The sequence below is a fragment of the Helicoverpa zea genome, chromosome 24, assembly GCF_022581195.2.
Source record: "Helicoverpa zea isolate HzStark_Cry1AcR chromosome 24, ilHelZeax1.1, whole genome shotgun sequence".
In the NCBI taxonomy this organism is placed as follows: domain Eukaryota; kingdom Metazoa; phylum Arthropoda; class Insecta; order Lepidoptera; family Noctuidae; genus Helicoverpa; species Helicoverpa zea.
This window is the reverse complement of record NC_061475.1, coordinates 7,878,786-7,906,743: the sequence shown is the minus strand read 5'-3', so window position 1 is coordinate 7,906,743 and position 27,958 is coordinate 7,878,786. Positions and strand designations below refer to the sequence as shown.

Genomic DNA, 27,958 nt, shown 5'->3' with positions numbered 1-27,958 from the left:
AGCGGTTTCACCCGCATCCCGTGGGAACCTCTGCACGAACCCGGATAAAAAGCCGAAAGAATTGTTCAAATCGGACCAGTAGTTCCTGAGATTAGCTCGTTCAAACAAACAAACAAACAAACTCTTCAGCTTTAAAATATTATTAGTATAGATAACGACTACTAATTTATCTTTTTGTAAAAGGTCTGATCTTCCAAAAATATTTAGTTAGACAATGACGAATCAAAACTTGATAGAATTCCTTTGCTACCAATCAGTCTAAAAACACACAAAAACGATTTTGTTTAGCCACAAAGTTATTCCATAAAATTGAGGAGATCTGTAGGTAGAAGATTGAGTCTGTTATTTTGATGATATCGAAATCCTTATTGCTTTCGGTATACTTACTTACTTATTGCGTGCCGACAACATGGCATACTACCTTTATTAAAATAATTACCTTATTATGCAATCAGCGCCGTTCTCGTGGGTATTACTCGATTCATTCATAAAAATAAGGTTACTTAGGTAAGTATATCGGTTTGTTTTGTTCTAGCATCAATCATGTATCAACCGCATTTAGACCATGCTCAAATCTAATGAATTACTCACGATATTATTACCAGCTTATGTTTCTGTTCAAGTTTACTAGTTTACTTAATGTTACATCATCATCCTCCTGCCCTTATCCCAATTTTATTTGGGGTCGGCGCAGCATGTTTTCTCCTTCCATACTCTTCTATCTTTACTTAATGTTACATATTGTTACGAATATTATTTTTCAAGACAAACATTCTAATAGAGAAAGAATATCCAATCCATGATCCAACCTCGTCATTTTGCACTAAATGTATCCAACAATCTTGTTGAAAAACGCGGGAAAAACTGAGTATGGAAACCCACAGAGGTTGAATTTCAGTCTCCCATTTTATCCCACCCTGTTTTACCGACACTCCCTGACGTTTGTCAGTCGCCGGGAAAAATCAATAATTTCAACAACACTGTGACGTTCTTAGCAAGCCTTGTTCAAAGTTAAATAATATTATTTATTTAAAACAAAATGATGCAAGAATATGACGACGATTTCTTCTTTGAAGAGGATAAGATGTATGTATTGTAGTTTTTGTATATTGCATGTTTTTACTCATTTTTCGTGAGGACTAAAATATGTGAACGAACTTATCTGTTGGTTGGTGTTTTTTATTAAATTAGGGACTTCATATAAGAGTAGTGTGTTAGTATATTATTTATTTGGTATGATATACACTGTAGACCTCGATTTCCACATACATAGATTAGCTTAGGTGCTTTTTAATTGTCTTATATTTTTGCATGCATTAGCTTATTCGGTATAATATTTGTAATTTACTTGACTGATAGAGGCTCTTATAATGTTAAAATGAATTGGGAAGCAGTGTCTAACATAATATCAAAACATTTTCATAATAATAATTCTTTCCAAATCGATCTTCTTAGCGTTTTCATAACAATGCTACAGGTGGATATCGCTCTTTCTTTGAGACTTTGGTTTTGATTTTTAATTTAGGTCAGAAGAAATTGTAGACAAATTTCTCTCAATATTTGAGGTTGATAAAAGAAACATGTTACCCAACTGCTGAATGATGATACTATTATGTAGATGGTAGTATTTCTCAACATGCTTCATTACACAGTTTAGCCACAGATAACATAACGAAACAGTATATAGTTTATAAACTGGAATCGTCTGAAATCGCAACTTTACGAAAATTAAGCCATACTCGAAAAATTTTAAAATCTACATCTGTTTTCGCTTTTAATGCTTTTCTCCTGGGAAAACCTTATAAGTAGAAGATCCGAAAACCAAACATCACAGACAACACGATAATTTATTTCGAACGACACCTTGGAGCATTTAACTATTTGGAAATACCATTGCCTACCTATCTGTGTGTGAGCCAAGTTCTGACGATTTTATCGTGTGCGTTTAAAAAATGTGTGATTGAAAATGCAAGAGCAAACTATCACTATTTCTTATATTGCATCGAGGCTTTCGCATAGAGATTCCTGCTTATGGCGGCTCCAGTTGATTAAACGCTCTAAGTAACCATAAACGCATACGTTAGTCAATATCGCAACACAAGTTATCTGTAACTTCCTTTATTTTGCAGCCCACTATCAGTTGTTTGAACGAGTTTGTTAAGTTTACGGTTTTCTATCGATTTTTGTGGCATGAACATGTGGCAACAGAACAGTCAGTTTTATATATTCAATGATACGAGGATTTGTCCCCAACTTCAAGCTACTATACATAACATGTTTGAAGATAAAATGTGTGTATCAACCTTGTTTTGTTTATTTTTAGTTTTTTTTTCTTTGTTTAATTTGAATGTAAGTACATATTGTTGCGTATGTACCGAGTACTGAATAAGTATGTTCCTTAGTACCTACTTTTACCTAAAAACTAAAAACCATATGGAACATTTAGTTGTTTCTTTAGTTTTGGTAGTAGGTATGGAAACGTCATTTTAGTACCAACGTTTTAATCTGTGTTTAGTGTGATTTTAGTTTTCAGGTTTTATCGTTACCCTACATACCTATTTAGGACGCGTATTTTTTTTTTAATATTATACAAGTCTCAAGTCTCCCGCCGCGATTTCTTAGTGTTTAATTCCAGAAATGTTTAGTTTTAAAATAATATTTAATTTCTTGTGTTTATTATTTGTTATTTTTGTTCAGTAAACAAAATGGAAAAGTTTCCAACTTGTTACTTCCGGTTGAAGAGAAGTGAGTAAAAAAACGTTTTTGATTATTTTTATATTTGTTTTCTTAATGTACCTGTTTAATTTATCCTTTGTCATTTTATTTACTTAGTGTTTCGCCAATGGTTCAAGATATTACGAAGGATGTTTCGGAGATCAAAATATTTGAAGAGTGAGTACTAATTTTGTATGTTTTTCATAAATATTTAACAATAGAAGTTTAAGCGTGGAAGCGCAATTAAAATTGATTGTTTATTTGTTCACTCAGAAAGCCCAAGGAAGAACTTGTAGAAGTGGAACCTGAATGCATTTTCAACGATCTTCGCTACGAAAGATATACGATTCAGCATCAAGATCTTTTGTAAGTCAATACGGGTCAAACACAAAAGGAGAAAAAAAAATGTTCATACAACTTAAAACCCGTTTTTTAAATATCATATCAACATTAAATCTCTTTAATAATTATTTCGTCTGGAAAACTTTTTCTGGATCATAAAAAAAATCAGCTTAACCGGAATTTCTTTAATTTTTCTCGCTTTTGAATCTGAAAAGATCTCCTTCTGTAGACTGTTCGGATGGCAAGTAGTTGAGTTCAAGTGATAATTAAAAATATATACAGATACTTTTGATACTTTTAACTCATTTTATAACATCAGTCATATTATCAAATATTCATAACATAACGAATAAAAAAATATATAAAACTTAATTTTGAATTAAACGTTATAAAAATGTTGTTCACAAATTTTGGGTCTACTTCTGTAGACAAATAAAATAAGCCTAAATTTTCTAAAGATGAACGCATCGTTATTATTTTGTCTCTTGTGTTGGTAGCATTGCATTATCTATCATTTGCTCGGTTGTAATTTTACGTAAAGTGCGTGTGATAAGAGAAACTCTTTATATTATTCAACTACACAAGTTTTCAGTCGAGATCAGTGTGTCTTTCCTGTGACTAGGATACCTGAGTAAGTAACCTTTGCAAATATGTAAAAACACAGATAGTAAGTGCATATGTGGGCGCGGTTTGCAAATATTATATTGCTTAAATTCTAACCTCTAATGGAAGGCTACCATCTTTGATTTATAAAAATTTGTCTCTCCTGTAGACATCTTTGCTGTAGACGTAGTGTCTACAGAAGGGAGGTATGTCAACAGAAGTGAATAATAAAGAACTTTGACTACCTACATTCGACAAAAAAACAATTGTGTTAATCACTTTTAGCTGATTTATAGATAAGAGAGGTTCATCTTAATTCAAACAAGATCTGATGATGATTTTTTAAGATCATTTAAATCATCCTCCGAGCCTTTTCCCAATCATGTTGGGGTCGGCTTCCAGTCTAACCGGATTCAGCTGAGTACCAGTGCTTTACAAGAAGCGACTGCCTATCTGACCTCCTCAACCCAGTTACCCGGGCAACCCGATACCCCTTGGTTAGACTGGTGTCAGACTTACTGGCTTCTGACTACCCGTAACGACTGCCAAGGATGTTCAATGACAGCCGGGACCTACAGTTTAACGTGCCATCCGAAACACAGTCCATGGTGTCTAAGATATACTTAGAAAGTACATACAAACTTAGAAAAGTTGCATTGGTACTTGCCTGACCTGGGATCGAACCCGCGCCCTCATACTTGAGAGGTTGGTCCTTTACCCACTAGGCCACCACGACTTCAAAAGCTTCAGAGTCATCTGAATTGATTCTTTTCTTCTGGGGTTTATGCATCTGGTTAAATATTTCGATAGAAAGATCTGGTGTCAGTCTATCTGAAAGTCCTGGTGAATTTGGCTCAGTCAAAGCATCAGGTGTGGCTGGAGCCATTTCAAAATCACGCTCAGATAAGGAGCCTGATGATCCCGATCTTTCGAGGCAATCAGGTGACAAATTGTACGAGGATGAATCAGGAGTGCCTATCGTTCTAGATGTGCCAGGCATTATTGAATCCCTAATATTCCTTCCTTCTTCTTTCTTCGAGAGCTGCGTCATCCATTTTGGTCAATCATTTAAATAAGGTTTTGAAAATATATATTTTTTGTGTTTGATATTATTTAAGATTTTAACACCGTTAAATAATTTATTATATAAATGCTAATGTATTTGTGAGCAAAATAAATGATGGTTTTGCACTTTTGTCTTCCACTTTAATTTGTGTTTTGCTCTGCATTGTGTTGCTTGCTTGCTCTTAGCGCATGATGGTCCTTGTTTTTTGCTCCAGTTACTATGCCACGAACAAGTCGATCAGGGAGCTTTCCGAAGAAGAATAAAAGAAACGCAGACGCGAGCAGAAAAAACTTAGTATACGCCGTGCGCAGGCCAAAATGGATGACGCAGCTCTCGAAGAAAGAAGAAGGAAGGGATATTAGGGATTCAATAATGCCTGGCACATCTAGAACGATAGGCACTCCTGATTCATCCTCGTACAATTTGTCACCTGATTGCCTCGAAAGATCGGGATCATCAGGCTCCTTATCTGAGCGTGATTTTGAAATGGCTCCAGCCACACCTGATGCTTTGACTGAGCCAAATTCACCAGGACTTTCAGATCGACTGACACCAGATCTTTCTATCGAAATATTTAACCAGATGCATAAACCCCAGAAGAAAAGAATCAATTCAGATGACTCTGAAGCTTTTGAAGATTCACCACAGAGAAAACGGCCGATGAATTTCATGTGGGACGATTCTGATGAGGAAAACATTTTTTAATATTCTGTATACTAAATTATGTTTTCCTATTTTTGAAACATATTTTACTACACATAAGGATACGTCCACATCTGGCGAATGCGCAGTTCGCGAAAGTATCGCGATGAGATGTTAAATATGTTTTCATTCTAGTAAGTACGTCTACAGAATTGTCTGTTCTGTGGACAAATGTCAAATATTTTTTGTACTGAATTGGTATACGTTTTTATTATGTTTTGTTTAGGGATCGAGGAGAACTCCATTTTAAGTTTTTTTTTCTATTTTTTCTATTCTTGACCTTATTAATATGATTATAATAAAGTCACATTTTGTTCCCTTCTGCAGACAACACAATCTCTTCTGTGGACATGAAAAAACAAAAAACGTGTTTTTTTCCTAAAATATCCAAGACTGATCTCTACTGATATTATTGTAAGAATATTAATATGGAACTTTAAATAAATACAACATTTTATAAAAAATAGTGAAGTTTTATTATAAATATTTTGTAATGTTCACTTTTTGTGTATGACCCATACACCAGTAGCCGTGGTGTTTTTGTACATATGTATAACATCAGCGCTGACCGTACGTCCCAACCGAATCACATACAAAATCACACGCGTACCGTCAGCGTAGCTGTGTGCGCTTTCATAGACTTGCACAGATATAGCTACGTCGACCGACGCGACGGTCAGCGCTGACCGTCGGTCGAGCACTGTTTCCAGCCTAACACTATTCTCAAAGTCGAGGATAGTGCACACAAGAGTTGTTTCTTCTGCCATGTAAGCTTAAGCCTATTTTGCTAAGATAGTCGGTAAAAATAATTTAATGAGCTACTTTATTTTACAGGTTTTATTCATGATGGTAGACTTTCTATCGCTAGATTGTAGATGTAAGAGATCCTATTAATGTATTCGAGCTAAACTTAGAACCACTGAAAATTGTAAGCACTGGAGTGGAAATTTTGCACTGTAGTACATATCTGTCTAACTAACCAATATCTCAAAAAGAAGGAGGTTTATTACGAAGCTCTATCGCTATTGTTTTAGAATTGTTTTTTGTAATTACGCTAAAATACAGATACAAAATACAGATGAGTGAAATGCACCTGTTATTTTATTTTTCCAATGCCACGCTATTTATATCCAGCCGTATACCCTATACCCTATGTTTATATCCAGGTGAGTACCTTCTTGGCTAAATACCTAAAGGGAAAATGAATGTTCCTGAGAATAGCAGCTTCAAACAAAAAAAAATGAGCTTATATTAGTAATAGATAGACTTCTGATTAAATAACATTTTCAGGGGTATGACAGTCACATCAGGAAGCGTGGTGTTAAGCAAAGATGAGAAGAATCTTATAGGCATCAGTATTGGTGGGGGAGCACCTTTATGTCCGTGTTTGTATATCGTACAGGTACTGTATTTTGTTTATTCACTGAGTTAAGATGATGTAATACAGTCCTCGTCAGACTTTATGGCGACTCGCTGCTAATTTCCGAGTAAATGCACGCGCATGTTGACCGCACTCCTAGCGTAGCCTCTGTCTCCGGATTATGCCATAAAATGGTTTCTGCACAGCGTCGCCAAAAAGTTTGGTAAAGGCTGAAATGTACAAAAAGGGCGGAAAATTGTTGTAGGTTTACCTACCGGATAAAATTTAGAGCTTCCATATCGCTTCTCAGTCATTTTCTTCGAAACTAACAACAAGCATTAAAAGATCGAAAATAGAGGACAAAAAGAGGCCTTGAAATGTCTTTTAAATTGTTGATGTTACACGTAAAATGTATTGATATTTCTTTCAGATATTCGACAACACGCCAGCTTCAAAAGATGGGACATTACAAAGCGGTGACGAGTTGGTGGGAGTCAATGGACAGACTGTGAAAGGCAAGACTAAGGTTGAAGTAGCTAAGATGATACAGTCGGCTAAGGTAAGCTATTTCCAACAAAACATAGCTTATAGATACCACTCAATTGTGTGACCAAAGGGTAACGAAAAGAATCGGCAAGAAAATTGATACGTAAATTAATAAGAAAGAGATGTAATTGATTGATAGGAAGCCCGTTCCTCTCCATACGAAGCTACTTTTAGAAGGGGCAACTAGGATCAAACTTACAGACCTAAATGAAGTGAATAATTTGAACGTATGTGTTGAGGATGTATCAAAATAGTAAATAGGTTGTAAATATATAATGCCAGGCACGTATTAACAGGTGACAAGATACAGTATGCCTAAAATTGTGTAGCTACACTACCTCAAGTAACTCTCAAATTAGTCAAATTGTATAATTGAAAGCAGTTTGTAATTTAAGTGTAATCTTAGCACTACAAAGATTAGGACAAAGACTAAATACAAAACCAAACCATTCCACAGGACGAAGTAACAATAAACTACAACAAACTCCACGCTGATCCCAAGCAAGGGAAATCCTTAGACATCATAATGAAGAAGATGAAGCATCGTCTCGTGGAGAACATGTCGTCTGGAGCAGCCGACGCGCTCGGACTGTCGCGAGCAATACTGTGTAACGACACGCTGGTGGCGAAGTTGAATGAGCTCAGAGAAACTGAGACCACTTATAAGAGGCTCGTGGAGAATGCTAAAAGGTAAGACCGAGCAATAACATATGTATTCTATGTTTTTATATTAAGTTACGGACGTCACCTAGAAATTTGCTGAAAACAAGCATTTTAAGGCCAATCATGAAAAGCTCTCTACTTTTAAACGAATCACAAGGGTCTCGTGGCAAATTGAAAAGGTAAGAAAATTGCAAAATTCGGATAGGTAGGTAATCGTATAGACATCACCCAGTAATTTTGCTGAATACGACCATTTTTAGCTGCATCCTAAAATCTTCCACGTTCTAAACTATTCTATAAGTTATAAGAGGCTTTTGGAAAATTGAAAAGTTAAAAATCTCATAACTTTTAAACAATTTTACGAAACTCTTGACGTGATTTCTACACATATGCTGTCCAAACGCTAACAACAAACATATCAAAAAATGTCAATCGAAATTCTAAATAAGATCCTGTTTTAGGAAACATACCTACTTTTAAGTTTTATCGTCAGCTATCCAATTCCTTGCATTTCTTCTTCCAGAATGCTGAAGGCCTATTTCGATCTCCTGCAAACATACAAGTCAGTTGGGGATATATTTGCTGCCATAGGCGTTCGGGAGCCCCAAGCTAGGGCTTCTGAAGCCTTCACCAAGTTCGGACAGTACCATCGGCTGTTGGAGAGAGATGGTATCAAAATGCTGAAGGCTTTGAAACCGGTAAGTTTTCTGCTGAATAATTGAATAACAATACATGCTTTTATGCTGATATAAGTTGAAGGATAGAATAATGAGTTTTATTTTAAGTGTTCTTTGGCTTTCTTATGGTTTTGGGTTTTTAACTACTAAAATTCTAGCTAAGTTATTACTAGATTAAAAAAATATCCGTCGTTTTCCTGACAACGTCATAATGAGGGTATATTAAAGCATGCTATCAGATTGTCCCCAGTTGCTTTTTTGGTAATGTACAATAAAATATCAAAACTGTATTGTGAACATCTGATATGCCATCACTGCTTAAAAACTAATAGTATCCTTCAAGTTTAATTACCAGACAAACAACTAGATATACCTTTTTCAATCTTCATCATCATCATAATCTCAGCCATAGGACGTCCACTGCTGAACATAGGCCTCCCCTTAGATCTCCACAGATACCAATTGGAAGCGACCTGCATCCAGCGTCTGCCGGCGACCTTTATAAGGTATTTTCCAATACATAGCTTTAATTTCTCTTCCAGATCTTATCAGACATGGGCACATACCTCAACAAAGCTATCCCCGACACGAAGCTGACTATCCGCAAGTATGCCGACACTAAGTTCGAGTACCTCTCCTACTGTCTCAAGGTTAAAGAGATGGACGATGAGGAGTACGGGTATAATGCCCTGCAAGAGCCCCTGTATAGAGTGGAAACTGGGAATTATGAGTATAGGTGAGAGGTGTTTGTAGTGACGGGTTCTTGAAGCCCTTTTGCAGTTATTTGTGTGACCCCAATCGAGTTTATTGAGTTCTTTTTCTAGGAAATTCTATTATACCTATATCTATTCTATTCCTCTGAAATTTTATTTTATTCTTTCTTTCCTCATTTTTAGGGTTAACTCAGAAGTGTCTGAAGTGAAGAGAGAAATAAATATATTTTTTTCATTCGTTCTTCCGGACCACATACATATACATAATACAGTCTTTTGCCCACGGTTTCACCCGCATACCTAGAGACCTAGTTCCCGTTACAAGAAGGGGATAAAAAGTCCCATAGGATAGGACTTATTATTACTCTTCTTACTTGTTGTCCTAAGCTACCTCCCCCATAATTTTCAGCAAAATTTGTTCAGCCCTTCTTGAATTATAAATAGTGTAACTAGGTAACACGACTTTCTTTTAGTTTAGGTTAATCACATAGATTTACATTTTTATGTACTAACAATTTTGTACAATATAATATGTATGTTTGCCTCTAAGGGCCAATACAGCCTGATAATGATATTTGATTTGTATATTATTTCTCCATTTCAGACTGATTCTCCGCTGTCGTCAAGACGCTCGGACGCGCTTCGCTCGGCTCCGGTCTGACGTGTTGGTGAAGTTGGAACTGTTGGAGAATAAGAAGACACAGGATGTTGCGTACCAGCTGAGAAGGTTTATACAGGGGCTTGCTGTTTATCATAAGTGAGTTTGTTTCAGTTTTACTGAAAATTCTTAGTGAATGTATACAGAAAATACAATACCGAACTTTACCTCGTCAGTATAAAAACGCGAAAACAATAAATGGATAGACGAATTGGGAACTTTATTTTTTTTTTCGGAAAGTGATGAAAACTCTCACAAAACCAAAGAATTCGTATTTTTTTTTAATACTTTTTGTCCTAAATCTAGCTTAGCCTGATTTTCATTTTTTTTGCACATCAAATGAAAGGGGTTACCTAATTGTACAAAAATATGCTTGAATCTTTTTGTAAAAAAATAAATAGACATTAAATAAATAGGTATTGTCTTTCGTCCATACCTCTACAATACATATTAATATGTAGTTTTCTTTCATTCCAACATAACAAACTATACTAAACTATACTGTATATTTGCAGTGAATCAGTAGAGCATCTGAAAGACAACGCGACTCTGTTCCCGGTCGAAGTGGATCTCTCTCAGAACGCGTTCCAGTACAAATCTACTGCACAGATTATTCAGGTAAAACATTCTATTTTGTTTAACTGAATCAGAAGACTATATTATTTTGATCATTTCGTTAACTTGGTAAAACATTGAAAAAGTAAAATCTTTCGCCCTTTTCTAGGATCATAAATTATCATGACCAAGCTACTAGGCTCGCCGCAATGTTTTTTTAACCCGGCAAAGGGTATTTTCTCGGAAACTATTTTAAAATAAAAAAACCTTTATTTTTTCTGTTCTACGTGCACTTCCGTACTAAGTGGCTATAAAAGCCCATTCTTTTTTGTTGTCTACTTGTTATCAATATTCGAAGCCATACAGGCAACAAAATACCGAAAGTAAAACGTTTCAAAGCATTTTATCAGGTTCTTTATTATCTCCACAGGACGGTCAAGAAGAAGACGAAGAATTAGAATTCGGCAAAGAAATCCACGAATATCATGACATTGCTGACATTGACAAGGAGCCCAAACTTGTCAATCGCCGTCAGACCAAAGACAATGATGACACCGAATCGTCAGAACAATTACTGCCTGACTTTGACAATGTGACCCTAAACTATGACAAAGTTGACAAATCTGACAATATGGACAATTTGACTTTATTGACGGAATTGGGTTTGGCCGACACGAATGTACAAGATGACTTTGGAGATTTTCAGAATGGACTGCTGGATGAATTTATGCCCAAAACCAGTGGGGAGGATAAGAATGATATTTTTGAGGATTTGTTAAGTGATTTTAGTAATTTAAATAAATAAATGTTTAGGATTTTTTTGTTTCATTTCTTCCAATTTCTGAAACTAATTCCTTCAACAACAACTTAACTTCTAGAATGGTTATGGTTAAATAAAAAATCAGCAAGAAATAATCATTTATTAGCAAACTATATTTCGAAAACCAATTTTAAATCCAATTCTTGCTTCCTATAGCTTCTCTCTGGCATCCCATACAATCTCGTTTGGTCTATATCTATCAAACAGCTAAGTACATTCTTGTCTCCTAGTGCTGTACGAAAATTCTTTGACAATTGGTTCGCCACTCGTTTCTTGTCTTGCTACATACCCCCTAGCATGAATATTCGGAAGCATCTTTTTATACTTTTCCCTCAATTGAAGTAATTTCTCCGAGGCAGCTTTTGAAGCTGATGTGAACATAGTATATGCAGAATCTTTGAATCCTTTTAGTCTCGCAAATGCGCTATCTTTTAGATCCTGAAGTTGTTTTTGATCGAGTGCAACAAATGCTTGGACGGCTTGAACTATTAGGAGACACTGCAAACGAAGGAGTTATAAATTAAAGGTGGTAAAATGGTGTCGTCGTTGGTAGATAGGGACTGAAAGTTATGGAAAAAATTTGGTCGAGCTGTAGTGAAAAGGTAAAAGAAGTGTCGATGACAATAAATGAAAACACAGACAATACTAAAAATAAAAAAACATAAAAATTAAAAAAAAAACTTATGTACAACTTAGCTCTGGTCCAACTCAATAGATAACTTAGATACTGATTCGCAAAAATGTTTTAGTCTTAGGGACAAGATATTGCAGTTTTTTTAAGCGTATAAAGGGAGTTTACCTAGAATGCGATCCAGTCCTATGCTGGAAATATTGCTGTAGAAAATCTGCTGCTTTCTTGTTAGTTACTGCGTCTAACTGCGTAGATAATAGTCAAACATTAAACTCACCAAGATATAAGTCTTCATGTTGATACCAGGACAAACACAGAACTGCACAGCAGGACTGGACTGAGCGCATATCGGCCTTCTAATATAAACTTATGGTTGCATACCATTAAATTAACTACAGTCCTATTCTGCACCATAACGTTTTAATATTGTTGGAAGCAGCGATTCTGTTTCGATGTCGCTTCCAATTTCATCATCATAATATCAGCTATAGGACGTCCACTGCTGAACATAGGCCTCCCCCTTAGATCTCCACAGATACCGGTTGGAGGCGACCTGCATCCAGCGTCTTCCGGCGACCTTTATAAGGTCGTCTGTCCACCTTGTTGGCTTCCAATTTGTGAAGTATAAAATTTAGGTAAATTTTTTGGTGGCAAGTCATCAAATCACCCTCCCGATGTGGGTGCAGCGTGAGGGAGTCTCAGACTCTTAACTGACTAAAACCAACCATGTTTATTTTTAAGCCCTTTAAGTACCAGGACTGCGGTAACTCTTTCGAACAATCCCACGTCCCCAATGATCTTAAGTTTATTAATATAAGGTTTAAATTACAATGGTAGGTGATGTCAAATCCAATTTGTAGTATATTAAGAACATGCATATCGTAAGAATTTAGCAATTGTTAAACCGGTGAATAGTGATTGTTCTATCATTGGTTAAGCCAGGATAAAATAAACAAAAAATAACTTAAGAAATAAAAAAGAGAAAACAATAAGATTAAAATAATTTGAGCGAAACGCATGAATATTAAGTTTCATAATAAAATAAACAATAGCGCGTTATTTGGATAATAGAGGTATAATATAAGAAGTACCTAATAACATAGGGCAGGGATGGCGAACCTTTATTGACTTGCGTGCCAAATCAAGTAAAAAACATAACTACAATTATAGAGGTGTGCCTTTATGACAAATAGTTAACATGAAACGGTAAAAGATTATGAAGAAGAGACTTATCTTTGATTCGAAAATTTTCATAAAGAATTTTAACATTAGCGCTCAGATATCTTAATAAAATAGACTCTCTTCGGGATATGGGAAATAGTTGTCATGTGATCTGATTGAATGCACGAGTACGTGGTTATGGTACATAATTTCAATTGAAAACTTGCAAAATAATGGCGTGCCCAAATTATTTAGCTGCGTGCCACCACGGGCACGCGTGCCATTGGTTCGCCATCCCTGACATAGGGAATTGAAATTACTTGTATGAAAATGTTCGGTGTCAATTCGCCATACCAGTAGCTACAATTTATTTTTCCTACAATAAATAGGTAAATAATGTTAGATTAGCCGTGTAGCGACGGCTTAAGAATACATATGTCGCTACCCCTTCTTCCAGTGGGTGTCGTAGAAGTCGACTAATGGAGAAAAAAATGCACCGAACACCAGTGCGAGAGAAGGAAAACTCGGAAAAAACCCCTCTATCAACCCGTCTGGCCAGCGTGATAGCAGTAGGCTAAATTCCTCATGTGCAGAACCATAAAGCCACGGCCCTTAGTTCCCGGCAGTCCCGCTATTCCCGGTCACGGTGGCGACCGCGGTTACGGCGGGACAGGGGGTGCGAAGAATCTCCGGGTTACGGGAGGCCACCAAACTAAACTGACTCTTGCGACATACAACGGCCGCACGCTACGGCTTGACTCGCATCTGGCGCAACTCGAGGTGGAACTTGGGAAGATTAGGTGGCACATATTAGGGTTATGTGAAGTTCGAAGAGAGGGGGAGGACACCATAACCCTCGGATCAGGTCACCTAATGTACTTGCGAGAGGGAGACCAACAATCCCAAGGTGGCGTTGGGTTTCTGGTTAATAAGTCCCTAGCTGATAACGTTGTGGAGGTGTCTAGTGTGTCGAACAGGGTAGCGTACCTTATCTTAAAGCTCACCGACAGGTATAGCCTCAAGGTAGAGCAAGTGTACGCACCGACCTCGACACATTCAGATGATGAAGTGGAGGATATGTTTGATGATATATCAAAGGCCCTCCACTTCACTACAAAGACCCATTACACCGTTGTCATGAGGGACTTTAACGCTAAAGTGGGAGTACAGATTTGCGGCGAATCGGCAGTAGGATCCCATGGATTTGGAAGCAGGAATCATAGGGGGCAAATGCTCGTCAACTTCCTCGAACGCGAGGGGTTCTTTTTGATGAACTCTTTTTTCAAAAAGCAGCCCCAAAGGAAGTGGACATGGCAAAGCCCCGACACTATGACTAAAAATGAGATTGACTTCATCATGACGAACAAGAAGCACATATTCAGAGACGTCTCCGTGATCAATAGGTTTAATACCGGTAGCGATCACCGACTTGTCCGAGGCTCTCTGAATATCAACTTCAAGGCCGAACGTTTCCGTCTGATGAAGGCCAGGCTCCGACCAACACTGCTCCAAACCATGACAGGATCTGAAACGTTCCAGTCAAATTTGGAGAACCGATTTGCCGCCGTGGAAACCACAACAGACGTTAACCAGAACCACGAATATGTGGTTCGGATCCTCAGGGAGGAAGGTTCGAGATTCTGTAACATGCAGCGTAAGGGCAAGAAATCAAATCTTTCGGAAGAGACATTAGGTCTTATGAAGAAACGACGTGAAAACCCGCCTGTCACTTCGTCAGCTAAGCGGGCTCTAAACCAAGAGATCAACAAGCACGTACGACGCAACCTCCGGTGCTCCAATACTCTTGACATTGAAAGAGCAATTGACCTGAATCGGGGGTCAAAGGTTTTCGTACAATCTCTTGGAAGCAGCCACTTGACGAAACTGACCACAACAAGTGGAGAAGTCTTTTCTTCGGTGCCGGCAGTCCTTTCGGAAGTGGAAAATTTCTATGGCCGGTTATACGCATCGCATGCATCTCGACCTGATCCCGGAAATGAGGATTCTAGAGCCACATTAACACGCCATTTCACCGAAGACCTGCCAGAAGTCAGCAGTGGCGAAATCGAGATCGCTCTGAGACAGCTCAAAAATGAAAAAGCCCCTGGCGATGATGGCATTACAACAGAGCTATTAAAAGCAGGAGAAAAGCCCGTACTGGGGGAGCTCCAGAAGCTTTTTAATGCCGTCCTGTTTGAAGGGAGAACTCCAGAGGCGTGGAGTAGGAGTGTTGTCGTCCTGTTCTTCAAAAAGGGAGATAAAACCCAGCTGAAGAACTATCGACCCATTTCCCTCCTAAGCCACGTCTATAAGCTGTTCTCAAGAGTGATCACGAACCGACTTGCGCGAAGACTCGACGAATTCCAACCACCGGAGCAGGCTGGGTTTCGGAGCGGATACGGCACCATAGACCACATCCACACAGTGCGGCAGATTATACAGAAGACGGAAGAGTATAATCAGCCCCTGTGTCTAGCATTTGTGGACTATGAGAAGGCCTTTGACTCGGTTGAAATCTGGTCTGTTCTGGAGTCCCTGCAGCGTTTTCAAGTAGATTGGCGATACATCCAAGTGATGAGATGTCTCTACGAAGCCGATACAATGTCCGTCCAAGTACAGAATCAGCAAACAAGGCCCATACCGTTGCATCGTGGAGTGAGACAAGGGGATGTTATTTCCCCGAAACTGTTCACTAATGCAATGGAGAATATGTTCAAGACGCTGAACTGGAAAGGACGCGGCATCAACATCAATGGCGAACACATCTCTCACTTGCGATTTGCTGACGATATCGTCATCATGGCGGAAACGCTGCAGGACCTACAACAGATGCTGAACGACCTGGCTGAATCTTCTCTACGCATCGGCCTACGGATGAACTTGGACAAAACCAAGGTCATGTTCAATGAACATGTTCTACCGGAACCGATTGCGATACACGGCGCCGTTCTCGAAGTTGTTCGGAAATATGTATACCTCGGGCAGACATTGCAGTTAGGTAGAAACAACTTTGAGGACGAGGTGAATAGGAGAATTCGGTTGGGTTGGGCTGCATTTGGGAAGCTACGTCGAGTCCTAACATCGTCGATCCCAAAGTGCCTAAAGACAAGTCTTCAATCAGTGCGTCCTACCTGTCATGACTTACGGAGCCGAAACGTGGACACTGACGGAACGGCTGGTCCACAAGTTTAAAGTCGCTCAGCGGGCTATGGAAAGGGCTATGCTCGGCATTTCTCTGAGGGATCGCATCAGAAATGAGGTAATCCGTCAGAGAACCAAGGTCATCGACATAGCCCACCGAATCAGCAAGCTGAAGTGGCAGTGGGCTGGCCATATTAGCCGAAGAACCGATAACCGTTGGGTAAACGAGTTCTAGAGTGGAGACCACGCCTCGGCAAACGTAGTGTAGGACGTCCTCAGGCACGGTGGAGTGATGACTTGCGCAAGACGGCTGGCAGGAGCTGGATGCGAGAAGCCGAAAATCGATCTCAGTGGCATGCACTTGGAGAGGCCTATGTCCAGCAGTGGACTGCGATAGGCTGATGATGATGTTAGTTTACTTTAAACTACTTTAAAAGTCGTAGGTATGAGACTTTTAAAGGATCCTGTATAAATTGAAAACCATTGAGGGCGCGGGTTCGATTCCAGGTCAGGCAAGTACCAATGCAACTTTTCTAAGTTTGTATGTACTTTCTAAGTATATCTTAGACACCATAGACTGTGTTTCGGATGGCACGTTAAACTGTAGGTCCCGGCTGTCATTGAACATCCTTGGCAGTCGTTACGGGTAGTCAGAAGCCAGTAAGTCTGACAACAGTCTAACCAAGGGGTATCGGGTTGCCCGGGTAACTGGGTTGAGGGGTCAGATAGGGCAGTCACTCCTTGTAAAGCACTGGTACTCAGCTACATCCGGTTAGACTGGAAGCTGACCCCAACATAGTTGTGAAAAAGGCTCTGCTCTGAGGATGATGATGATAATAAATTGAAAATCACTATTTTAAAAGTGAAAAGATTTGTGTGTATGGACTATGCAATTAATGGAATTAAAATCGAATGGACCGATTTCAACAATTATTTTATCCTTAGTATTCTACTTACATTATTCTTGGTCAATATAGGCTATATTTTATTCGAGTACGGGAAAATGTACCCTCGGGACGCGACCAAAACCGCGAAATCCAGCTTTCGTTTGTTACCCTAATACGCAAGGCGAATGAAAGTAATTAGTCCGGCTTGTAGATAACGCTAAAATAATAGACACGTATTTCTTCTTTTCTCTCACAAACAAATGACAATGAAGATACAATACGATTGAATTTTGTGTTATGTCACTTTTGAGGACAAAGGACAATGGGCAAATTCCTATGGACCCTGGGCTATAAGCGGCCAGCGATGATTTTGGTACTAACGGATGTAATATGGTTCTATACCCGCGGTGTACTTAAAAAAACCAGAAAACATGCATTTTTGTTTTTGAACTTTTCTGGCACCTAGTATAACACAACTCATCTCGTTTTACCGTTTTACACAATTGTGACGTTATAAGCCCCCTCAAGGTTTGATGCGTTATTTCAAATTAAAAATACGTGCCCAATATTTCTTGACCAATGTAAAATGCGTACTAATTAAAAACATTATTTTTTTACCCTGTCATTACGCTTATCTAGAACTCACGATACATAGAAAGAAAGAAAGAAAGAAAGAAACATTTATTTGCTTAGAACATAGGTGGTGACACTTTTTACAGTGGTTAAAAGTTTTAACTATATTTTGCCTAACTTGGCATGCAAATATTTTTACATACCTACATGATAATTTAAATAGTTTTTTTTTTTAAATTACACTTATTATAATCCACTTAATATTATTAAATGATTAATGAGATAGTTACCAGAATACATCTGCAAAGGGAAAGCGTCCCATACATTGTAATATCAAAATTCAGCTCACAATTATTTGAATTGCTTTCTGACTGACAAAGATGGTTTGACAGGCAGATTTATAGTCAGCTAGTCATGTTGTAACTATTACGCATTATAGGTTTGTTTGGGTAGTAAGTAGTAGATACTTTACTCTGTGTTATGCGTATATGGCAAAACTGCTGAACTGATTGAGATGAATTGAGTAGATATGTATTCTTTGTTGGCCTTACCTAGTATATAGAAAGATTTTAAATATTTTGTAAGAAGTTATGAATCTTTTTAATTCCAAGATAGGTAGGGTAGTTAATCACTTGACATAAAGTTGAGGGTAAAATGTCATAGTGTAAGAAATAAAACAAAAATATTCTTAAAATAAAATATATTATTGAACCAATGTTACAGCTTAAAAAAATGTACGCTTCAGATAGTTAGCTCTAATCCTAATTATTAACTAACAATTAATACATAACAAAAGTTTTTATTTTATCTCTTGCTATCCGTACTTAATCCGTGCTTTACCTTTAGATAATATGAACTTTAAATTGCGATTTTAATAATTATACCAAAAAACTATAGAAAATTAATTTCAATTTACATTAAAAAAAAACTTAAGCAATTTTAATATTTTACAAAGAAAAAAACGTACACAAAAATATACAGTGTAATTTATAATGATCAGTATGACTTATGCCAATCAACAAATATAGAAAGTTGATATAATATAAAAAAAAAAACTTCACAGCGTTTTTTTTACTTTAGCATAAGCACAAAATTCATAACAACTTGTCTATTAATTGTCTATTGACATATTAGCCATACTTTCATTATCAAAAAGAATACATAGATTACCTGTAGATAAAAAAAAACAGACCATAATAAATCTGGCTTCATTTACTCCGTTTAAATTAGTTACTGTTCTAAGCATTATTATTGCTATTTCTTTAGTTATTATATGGTATAAATGGTGAGGACTTATCATACTCTTTTTGACCTGTAATAGTTGAAATCCAGCAACCACACAACTTTAGTATTTAAAAAGATTTTTTTTTTGATTTTACAAATATAGAAAACAAAATAGGTTAAAATTAGGTATATTGGAAGTGTGTAAATGTCTGTATCCATTCTGACGACGTCGCCATTTTGAAAAACTTTTTTTTTGCAGAAATCCGGTAATAATGTGAATATTACAAACTTTAAGGGTGTGTTGCACCATTTAACTATAACGATAACCAAACCATAACCATACTTGCCGCCCATTGGTAAAATCGGCGATTTGACAGTTGAAAATGGTTCGGTTATCGTTATAGTTAAATGGTGCACAATAACTGGGTTAAATTAAACCTTAATAATTTTAACAAAAAAAAATGAAAACTGAACTTCCCGTGCACTTACCAGTACAATAAATATTTTTACTAAGTAAATATGAAAATTGTATATAAGGCAGAGTGTACATTATTTTTATTTTATTTTTACTTTACTATTGAAATACGAAAGCGAGTTCTAGTCGACATGCTTTAAATACATATTTATACAATATTTTGTACGAGTTTTGTGGGGATAATGGATTTGTATATTTTTTCGGGTTGTTGCTAACAATTACTGTACCTTTTTATATGTCTAGATCGAAACAATAGGTTAGTTAGCACCTTCTATCCAGATTCTACGGTAAAAATATCTTAGTTGTTATACACACAATTATATAAAATCTAACCCCTATATTTAGAAATCATGAAAACTCTTCGCCTTATCAGTGCGTAATCTAATCTGGAAGTTTATGCAATATAGCACTTTATGACAAATGTAATAAGATCACTTTTGATTCATTTTTATTAATATATGATGTATCTGTGTATACGTATATATGTATGTTGGCGTTCGTTCCTACGTTCAGCAGTATCTTTCTCCTTGCCTAAGATAAAACCTTCAAACTTCTTATAATATTGTGATGACTGCATTGAATGAGATTTTCTTACTTTAGTTATTTTTCTTCGATTTTTTTCTTGAGTTACAGCCATTTTGACCGATAACATAAACATCTATTTTTCTCTAAACAACAGTTTACTATGAATTCCTACATATTGATTGTGATCATGTTTTTTTTCGCGTTAATCATCCGAGCCTTTTTCCCAACTATGTTGGGGTCGGCTTCCAGTCTAACCGGATGTAGCTGAGTACCAGTGCTTTACAAGGAGCGACTGCCCTATCTGACCTCCTCAACCCAGTTACCCGGGCAACCCAATACCCCTTGGTTAGACTGGTGTCAGACTTACTGGCTTCTGACTATCTGTAACGACTGCCAAGGATGTTCAATGACAGCCGAGACCTACAGTTTAACGTACCATCCGAAATACAGTGTTTTTTTCGAGTTCAATATTCATTATATTCACTTATAATGAGAAAAAACGGACGTTTATTTTATCAGTAAAAAAGGGCTTTAGATCCATTATCCCCACAAATTCTTCAACAAAGCGAGCAGCTATACAATACCTATAGATATCACAAATACATGAGTTGCGTGCATCGCATTATGTAGCCCAGGACTGCAACTGTGCCAACTCGTCGTCATCCTCTGTAATTGAACAGAAAGAAATATATTAAAATTAATATTAAAAAAAAAAAAACTAAAAAACACGCTAGTCATGTATCAGAATCAGAACTCAAAGCGTGTAAAAAAATTCATCCTAATCGAAGACCGGGAAGTGGGTCACATTAAGATTCCAAGATTTTCTTACATACATAGTTACAAGTGAAGCTAATACAAGCGTGTTAATTAAATCTCTATTGAATTTTTCGTTGGTTTTGTGAAGTTTCTTGTTTGATAACTCGAGTTGAACAGGTATTTTGTCAAAGATAACATAAAAAAAAAGATTCCTAACATTTAATTCAACGATTTCATAAAATTCCGTTATTCGATTACCATTCAATTTAATGATTACAACAACCCGTCGACTTACTACTCACCTGCTTTGACTTTCTGGTATTTGTGTTTAAAATGCACGATGAGATAACCTTTCTACTAACTGATTACGACTACTAAACTAACAGATTACCAACTAAACTAATAGATTACTTACCAGCCTGCTTAGACTTGCTGGGCTTGGGCTTGTCGTGCACGAGTTCGAAAGTGATTACCATTCAAATAACAGATTACATCCAGCGTCTGCCGGCGACCTTTATAAGGTATTTTCCAATACATAGCTTTAATTTCTCTTCCAGATCTTATCAGACATGGGCACATACCTCAACAAAGCTATCCCCGACACGAAGCTGACTATCCGCAAGTATGCCGACACTAAGTTCGAGTACCTCTCCTACTGTCTCAAGGTTAAAGAGATGGACGATGAGGAGTACGGGTATAATGCCCTGCAAGAGCCCCTGTATAGAGTGGAAACTGGGAATTATGAGTATAGGTGAGAGGTGTTTGTAGTGACGGGTTCTTGAAGCCCTTTTGCAGTTATTTGTGTGACCCCAATCGAGTTTATTGAGTTCTTTTTCTAGGAAATTCTATTATACCTATATCTATTCTATTCCTCTGAAATTTTATTTTATTCTTTCTTTCCTCATTTTTAGGGTTAACTCAGAAGTGTCTGAAGTGAAGAGAGAAATAAATATATTTTTTTCATTCGTTCTTCCGGACCACATACATATACATAATACAGTCTTTTGCCCACGGTTTCACCCGCATACCTAGAGACCTAGTTCCCGTTACAAGAAGGGGATAAAAAGTCCCATAGGATAGGACTTATTATTACTCTTCTTACTTGTTGTCCTAAGCTACCTCCCCCATAATTTTCAGCAAAATTTGTTCAGCCCTTCTTGAATTATAAATAGTGTAACTAGGTAACACGACTTTCTTTTAGTTTAGGTTAATCACATAGATTTACATTTTTATGTACTAACAATTTTGTACAATATAATATGTATGTTTGCCTCTAAGGGCCAATACAGCCTGATAATGATATTTGATTTGTATATTATTTCTCCATTTCAGACTGATTCTCCGCTGTCGTCAAGACGCTCGGACGCGCTTCGCTCGGCTCCGGTCTGACGTGTTGGTGAAGTTGGAACTGTTGGAGAATAAGAAGACACAGGATGTTGCGTACCAGCTGAGAAGGTTTATACAGGGGCTTGCTGTTTATCATAAGTGAGTTTGTTTCAGTTTTACTGAAAATTCTTAGTGAATGTATACAGAAAATACAATACCGAACTTTACCTCGTCAGTATAAAAACGCGAAAACAATAAATGGATAGACGAATTGGGAACTTTATTTTTTTTTTCGGAAAGTGATGAAAACTCTCACAAAACCAAAGAATTCGTATTTTTTTTTAATACTTTTTGTCCTAAATCTAGCTTAGCCTGATTTTCATTTTTTTTGCACATCAAATGAAAGGGGTTACCTAATTGTACAAAAATATGCTTGAATCTTTTTGTAAAAAAATAAATAGACATTAAATAAATAGGTATTGTCTTTCGTCCATACCTCTACAATACATATTAATATGTAGTTTTCTTTCATTCCAACATAACAAACTATACTAAACTATACTGTATATTTGCAGTGAATCAGTAGAGCATCTGAAAGACAACGCGACTCTGTTCCCGGTCGAAGTGGATCTCTCTCAGAACGCGTTCCAGTACAAATCTACTGCACAGATTATTCAGGTAAAACATTCTATTTTGTTTAACTGAATCAGAAGACTATATTATTTTGATCATTTCGTTAACTTGGTAAAACATTGAAAAAGTAAAATCTTTCGCCCTTTTCTAGGATCATAAATTATCATGACCAAGCTACTAGGCTCGCCGCAATGTTTTTTTAACCCGGCAAAGGGTATTTTCTCGGAAACTATTTTAAAATAAAAAAACCTTTATTTTTTCTGTTCTACGTGCACTTCCGTACTAAGTGGCTATAAAAGCCCATTCTTTTTTGTTGTCTACTTGTTATCAATATTCGAAGCCATACAGGCAACAAAATACCGAAAGTAAAACGTTTCAAAGCATTTTATCAGGTTCTTTATTATCTCCACAGGACGGTCAAGAAGAAGACGAAGAATTAGAATTCGGCAAAGAAATCCACGAATATCATGACATTGCTGACATTGACAAGGAGCCCAAACTTGTCAATCGCCGTCAGACCAAAGACAATGATGACACCGAATCGTCAGAACAATTACTGCCTGACTTTGACAATGTGACCCTAAACTATGACAAAGTTGACAAATCTGACAATATGGACAATTTGACTTTATTGACGGAATTGGGTTTGGCCGACACGAATGTACAAGATGACTTTGGAGATTTTCAGAATGGACTGCTGGATGAATTTATGCCCAAAACCAGTGGGGAGGATAAGAATGATATTTTTGAGGATTTGTTAAGTGATTTTAGTAATTTAAATAAATAAATGTTTAGGATTTTTTTGTTTCATTTCTTCCAATTTCTGAAACTAATTCCTTCAACAACAACTTAACTTCTAGAATGGTTATGGTTAAATAAAAAATCAGCAAGAAATAATCATTTATTAGCAAACTATATTTCGAAAACCAATTTTAAATCCAATTCTTGCTTCCTATAGCTTCTCTCTGGCATCCCATACAATCTCGTTTGGTCTATATCTATCAAACAGCTAAGTACATTCTTGTCTCCTAGTGCTGTACGAAAATTCTTTGACAATTGGTTCGCCACTCGTTTCTTGTCTTGCTACATACCCCCTAGCATGAATATTCGGAAGCATCTTTTTATACTTTTCCCTCAATTGAAGTAATTTCTCCGAGGCAGCTTTTGAAGCTGATGTGAACATAGTATATGCAGAATCTTTGAATCCTTTTAGTCTCGCAAATGCGCTATCTTTTAGATCCTGAAGTTGTTTTTGATCGAGTGCAACAAATGCTTGGACGGCTTGAACTATTAGGAGACACTGCAAACGAAGGAGTTATAAATTAAAGGTGGTAAAATGGTGTCGTCGTTGGTAGATAGGGACTGAAAGTTATGGAAAAAATTTGGTCGAGCTGTAGTGAAAAGGTAAAAGAAGTGTCGATGACAATAAATGAAAACACAGACAATACTAAAAATAAAAAAACATAAAAATTAAAAAAAAAACTTATGTACAACTTAGCTCTGGTCCAACTCAATAGATAACTTAGATACTGATTCGCAAAAATGTTTTAGTCTTAGGGACAAGATATTGCAGTTTTTTTAAGCGTATAAAGGGAGTTTACCTAGAATGCGATCCAGTCCTATGCTGGAAATATTGCTGTAGAAAATCTGCTGCTTTCTTGTTAGTTACTGCGTCTAACTGCGTAGATAATAGTCAAACATTAAACTCACCAAGATATAAGTCTTCATGTTGATACCAGGACAAACACAGAACTGCACAGCAGGACTGGACTGAGCGCATATCGGCCTTCTAATATAAACTTATGGTTGCATACCATTAAATTAACTACAGTCCTATTCTGCACCATAACGTTTTAATATTGTTGGAAGCAGCGATTCTGTTTCGATGTCGCTTCCAATTTCATCATCATAATATCAGCTATAGGACGTCCACTGCTGAACATAGGCCTCCCCCTTAGATCTCCACAGATACCGGTTGGAGGCGACCTGCATCCAGCGTCTTCCGGCGACCTTTATAAGGTCGTCTGTCCACCTTGTTGGCTTCCAATTTGTGAAGTATAAAATTTAGGTAAATTTTTTGGTGGCAAGTCATCAAATCACCCTCCCGATGTGGGTGCAGCGTGAGGGAGTCTCAGACTCTTAACTGACTAAAACCAACCATGTTTATTTTTAAGCCCTTTAAGTACCAGGACTGCGGTAACTCTTTCGAACAATCCCACGTCCCCAATGATCTTAAGTTTATTAATATAAGGTTTAAATTACAATGGTAGGTGATGTCAAATCCAATTTGTAGTATATTAAGAACATGCATATCGTAAGAATTTAGCAATTGTTAAACCGGTGAATAGTGATTGTTCTATCATTGGTTAAGCCAGGATAAAATAAACAAAAAATAACTTAAGAAATAAAAAAGAGAAAACAATAAGATTAAAATAATTTGAGCGAAACGCATGAATATTAAGTTTCATAATAAAATAAACAATAGCGCGTTATTTGGATAATAGAGGTATAATATAAGAAGTACCTAATAACATAGGGCAGGGATGGCGAACCTTTATTGACTTGCGTGCCAAATCAAGTAAAAAACATAACTACAATTATAGAGGTGTGCCTTTATGACAAATAGTTAACATGAAACGGTAAAAGATTATGAAGAAGAGACTTATCTTTGATTCGAAAATTTTCATAAAGAATTTTAACATTAGCGCTCAGATATCTTAATAAAATAGACTCTCTTCGGGATATGGGAAATAGTTGTCATGTGATCTGATTGAATGCACGAGTACGTGGTTATGGTACATAATTTCAATTGAAAACTTGCAAAATAATGGCGTGCCCAAATTATTTAGCTGCGTGCCACCACGGGCACGCGTGCCATTGGTTCGCCATCCCTGACATAGGGAATTGAAATTACTTGTATGAAAATGTTCGGTGTCAATTCGCCATACCAGTAGCTACAATTTATTTTTCCTACAATAAATAGGTAAATAATGTTAGATTAGCCGTGTAGCGACGGCTTAAGAATACATATGTCGCTACCCCTTCTTCCAGTGGGTGTCGTAGAAGTCGACTAATGGAGAAAAAAATGCACCGAACACCAGTGCGAGAGAAGGAAAACTCGGAAAAAACCCCTCTATCAACCCGTCTGGCCAGCGTGATAGCAGTAGGCTAAATTCCTCATGTGCAGAACCATAAAGCCACGGCCCTTAGTTCCCGGCAGTCCCGCTATTCCCGGTCACGGTGGCGACCGCGGTTACGGCGGGACAGGGGGTGCGAAGAATCTCCGGGTTACGGGAGGCCACCAAACTAAACTGACTCTTGCGACATACAACGGCCGCACGCTACGGCTTGACTCGCATCTGGCGCAACTCGAGGTGGAACTTGGGAAGATTAGGTGGCACATATTAGGGTTATGTGAAGTTCGAAGAGAGGGGGAGGACACCATAACCCTCGGATCAGGTCACCTAATGTACTTGCGAGAGGGAGACCAACAATCCCAAGGTGGCGTTGGGTTTCTGGTTAATAAGTCCCTAGCTGATAACGTTGTGGAGGTGTCTAGTGTGTCGAACAGGGTAGCGTACCTTATCTTAAAGCTCACCGACAGGTATAGCCTCAAGGTAGAGCAAGTGTACGCACCGACCTCGACACATTCAGATGATGAAGTGGAGGATATGTTTGATGATATATCAAAGGCCCTCCACTTCACTACAAAGACCCATTACACCGTTGTCATGAGGGACTTTAACGCTAAAGTGGGAGTACAGATTTGCGGCGAATCGGCAGTAGGATCCCATGGATTTGGAAGCAGGAATCATAGGGGGCAAATGCTCGTCAACTTCCTCGAACGCGAGGGGTTCTTTTTGATGAACTCTTTTTTCAAAAAGCAGCCCCAAAGGAAGTGGACATGGCAAAGCCCCGACACTATGACTAAAAATGAGATTGACTTCATCATGACGAACAAGAAGCACATATTCAGAGACGTCTCCGTGATCAATAGGTTTAATACCGGTAGCGATCACCGACTTGTCCGAGGCTCTCTGAATATCAACTTCAAGGCCGAACGTTTCCGTCTGATGAAGGCCAGGCTCCGACCAACACTGCTCCAAACCATGACAGGATCTGAAACGTTCCAGTCAAATTTGGAGAACCGATTTGCCGCCGTGGAAACCACAACAGACGTTAACCAGAACCACGAATATGTGGTTCGGATCCTCAGGGAGGAAGGTTCGAGATTCTGTAACATGCAGCGTAAGGGCAAGAAATCAAATCTTTCGGAAGAGACATTAGGTCTTATGAAGAAACGACGTGAAAACCCGCCTGTCACTTCGTCAGCTAAGCGGGCTCTAAACCAAGAGATCAACAAGCACGTACGACGCAACCTCCGGTGCTCCAATACTCTTGACATTGAAAGAGCAATTGACCTGAATCGGGGGTCAAAGGTTTTCGTACAATCTCTTGGAAGCAGCCACTTGACGAAACTGACCACAACAAGTGGAGAAGTCTTTTCTTCGGTGCCGGCAGTCCTTTCGGAAGTGGAAAATTTCTATGGCCGGTTATACGCATCGCATGCATCTCGACCTGATCCCGGAAATGAGGATTCTAGAGCCACATTAACACGCCATTTCACCGAAGACCTGCCAGAAGTCAGCAGTGGCGAAATCGAGATCGCTCTGAGACAGCTCAAAAATGAAAAAGCCCCTGGCGATGATGGCATTACAACAGAGCTATTAAAAGCAGGAGAAAAGCCCGTACTGGGGGAGCTCCAGAAGCTTTTTAATGCCGTCCTGTTTGAAGGGAGAACTCCAGAGGCGTGGAGTAGGAGTGTTGTCGTCCTGTTCTTCAAAAAGGGAGATAAAACCCAGCTGAAGAACTATCGACCCATTTCCCTCCTAAGCCACGTCTATAAGCTGTTCTCAAGAGTGATCACGAACCGACTTGCGCGAAGACTCGACGAATTCCAACCACCGGAGCAGGCTGGGTTTCGGAGCGGATACGGCACCATAGACCACATCCACACAGTGCGGCAGATTATACAGAAGACGGAAGAGTATAATCAGCCCCTGTGTCTAGCATTTGTGGACTATGAGAAGGCCTTTGACTCGGTTGAAATCTGGTCTGTTCTGGAGTCCCTGCAGCGTTTTCAAGTAGATTGGCGATACATCCAAGTGATGAGATGTCTCTACGAAGCCGATACAATGTCCGTCCA

General features: G+C 37.9%; 2 protein-coding genes and 2 long non-coding RNA genes across 5 annotated transcripts; 3 read left to right on the top strand and 1 right to left on the bottom strand.

The window, feature by feature from the left end:
• Positions 1-964: 964 nt before the first annotated feature.
• On the top strand, positions 965-11,415 carry LOC124642430 (PRKCA-binding protein-like). 2 transcript variants are annotated; one of them, XM_047180845.1, is made up of 9 exons: positions 965-1,086; positions 6,719-6,830; positions 7,219-7,347; positions 7,792-8,024; positions 8,521-8,695; positions 9,217-9,410; positions 9,992-10,144; positions 10,561-10,663; positions 11,031-11,415. In XM_047180845.1, the coding sequence occupies exons 1-9, from the start codon at positions 1,040-1,042 to the stop codon at positions 11,403-11,405; spliced, it is 1,521 nt and encodes a 506-aa protein (XP_047036801.1). In that variant the 5' UTR covers positions 965-1,039; the 3' UTR covers positions 11,406-11,415. The 2 variants fall into 2 exon arrangements, with proteins under 2 accessions (XP_047036801.1, XP_047036800.1); XM_047180844.1 differs by lacking the exon at positions 965-1,086 and adding an exon at positions 2,054-2,291.
• On the top strand, positions 2,699-3,389 carry LOC124642431. Its single transcript, XR_006985766.1, has 3 exons — positions 2,699-2,745; positions 2,833-2,892; positions 2,989-3,389. It is a non-coding gene; the product is annotated as an uncharacterized LOC124642431 (long non-coding RNA).
• An 8,174-nt stretch (positions 11,416-19,589) lies between the features above and the next one.
• LOC124642360 lies at positions 19,590-21,261 on the bottom strand. Its single transcript, XR_006985758.1, has 2 exons — positions 21,209-21,261; positions 19,590-20,703 (listed from the first exon to the last, which is right to left on the bottom strand). It is a non-coding gene; the product is annotated as an uncharacterized LOC124642360 (long non-coding RNA).
• Positions 21,262-21,344: 83 nt separating this feature from the next.
• LOC124642188 (PRKCA-binding protein-like) lies at positions 21,345-23,549 on the top strand (the record flags this gene model as incomplete). The annotated part of the gene is made up of 4 exons (XM_047180500.1): positions 21,345-21,544; positions 22,126-22,278; positions 22,695-22,797; positions 23,165-23,549. Coding segments are annotated over 4 exons (831 nt in total), but the record flags the coding sequence as incomplete, so codon positions are not given.
• Positions 23,550-27,958: the final 4,409 nt, after the last annotated feature.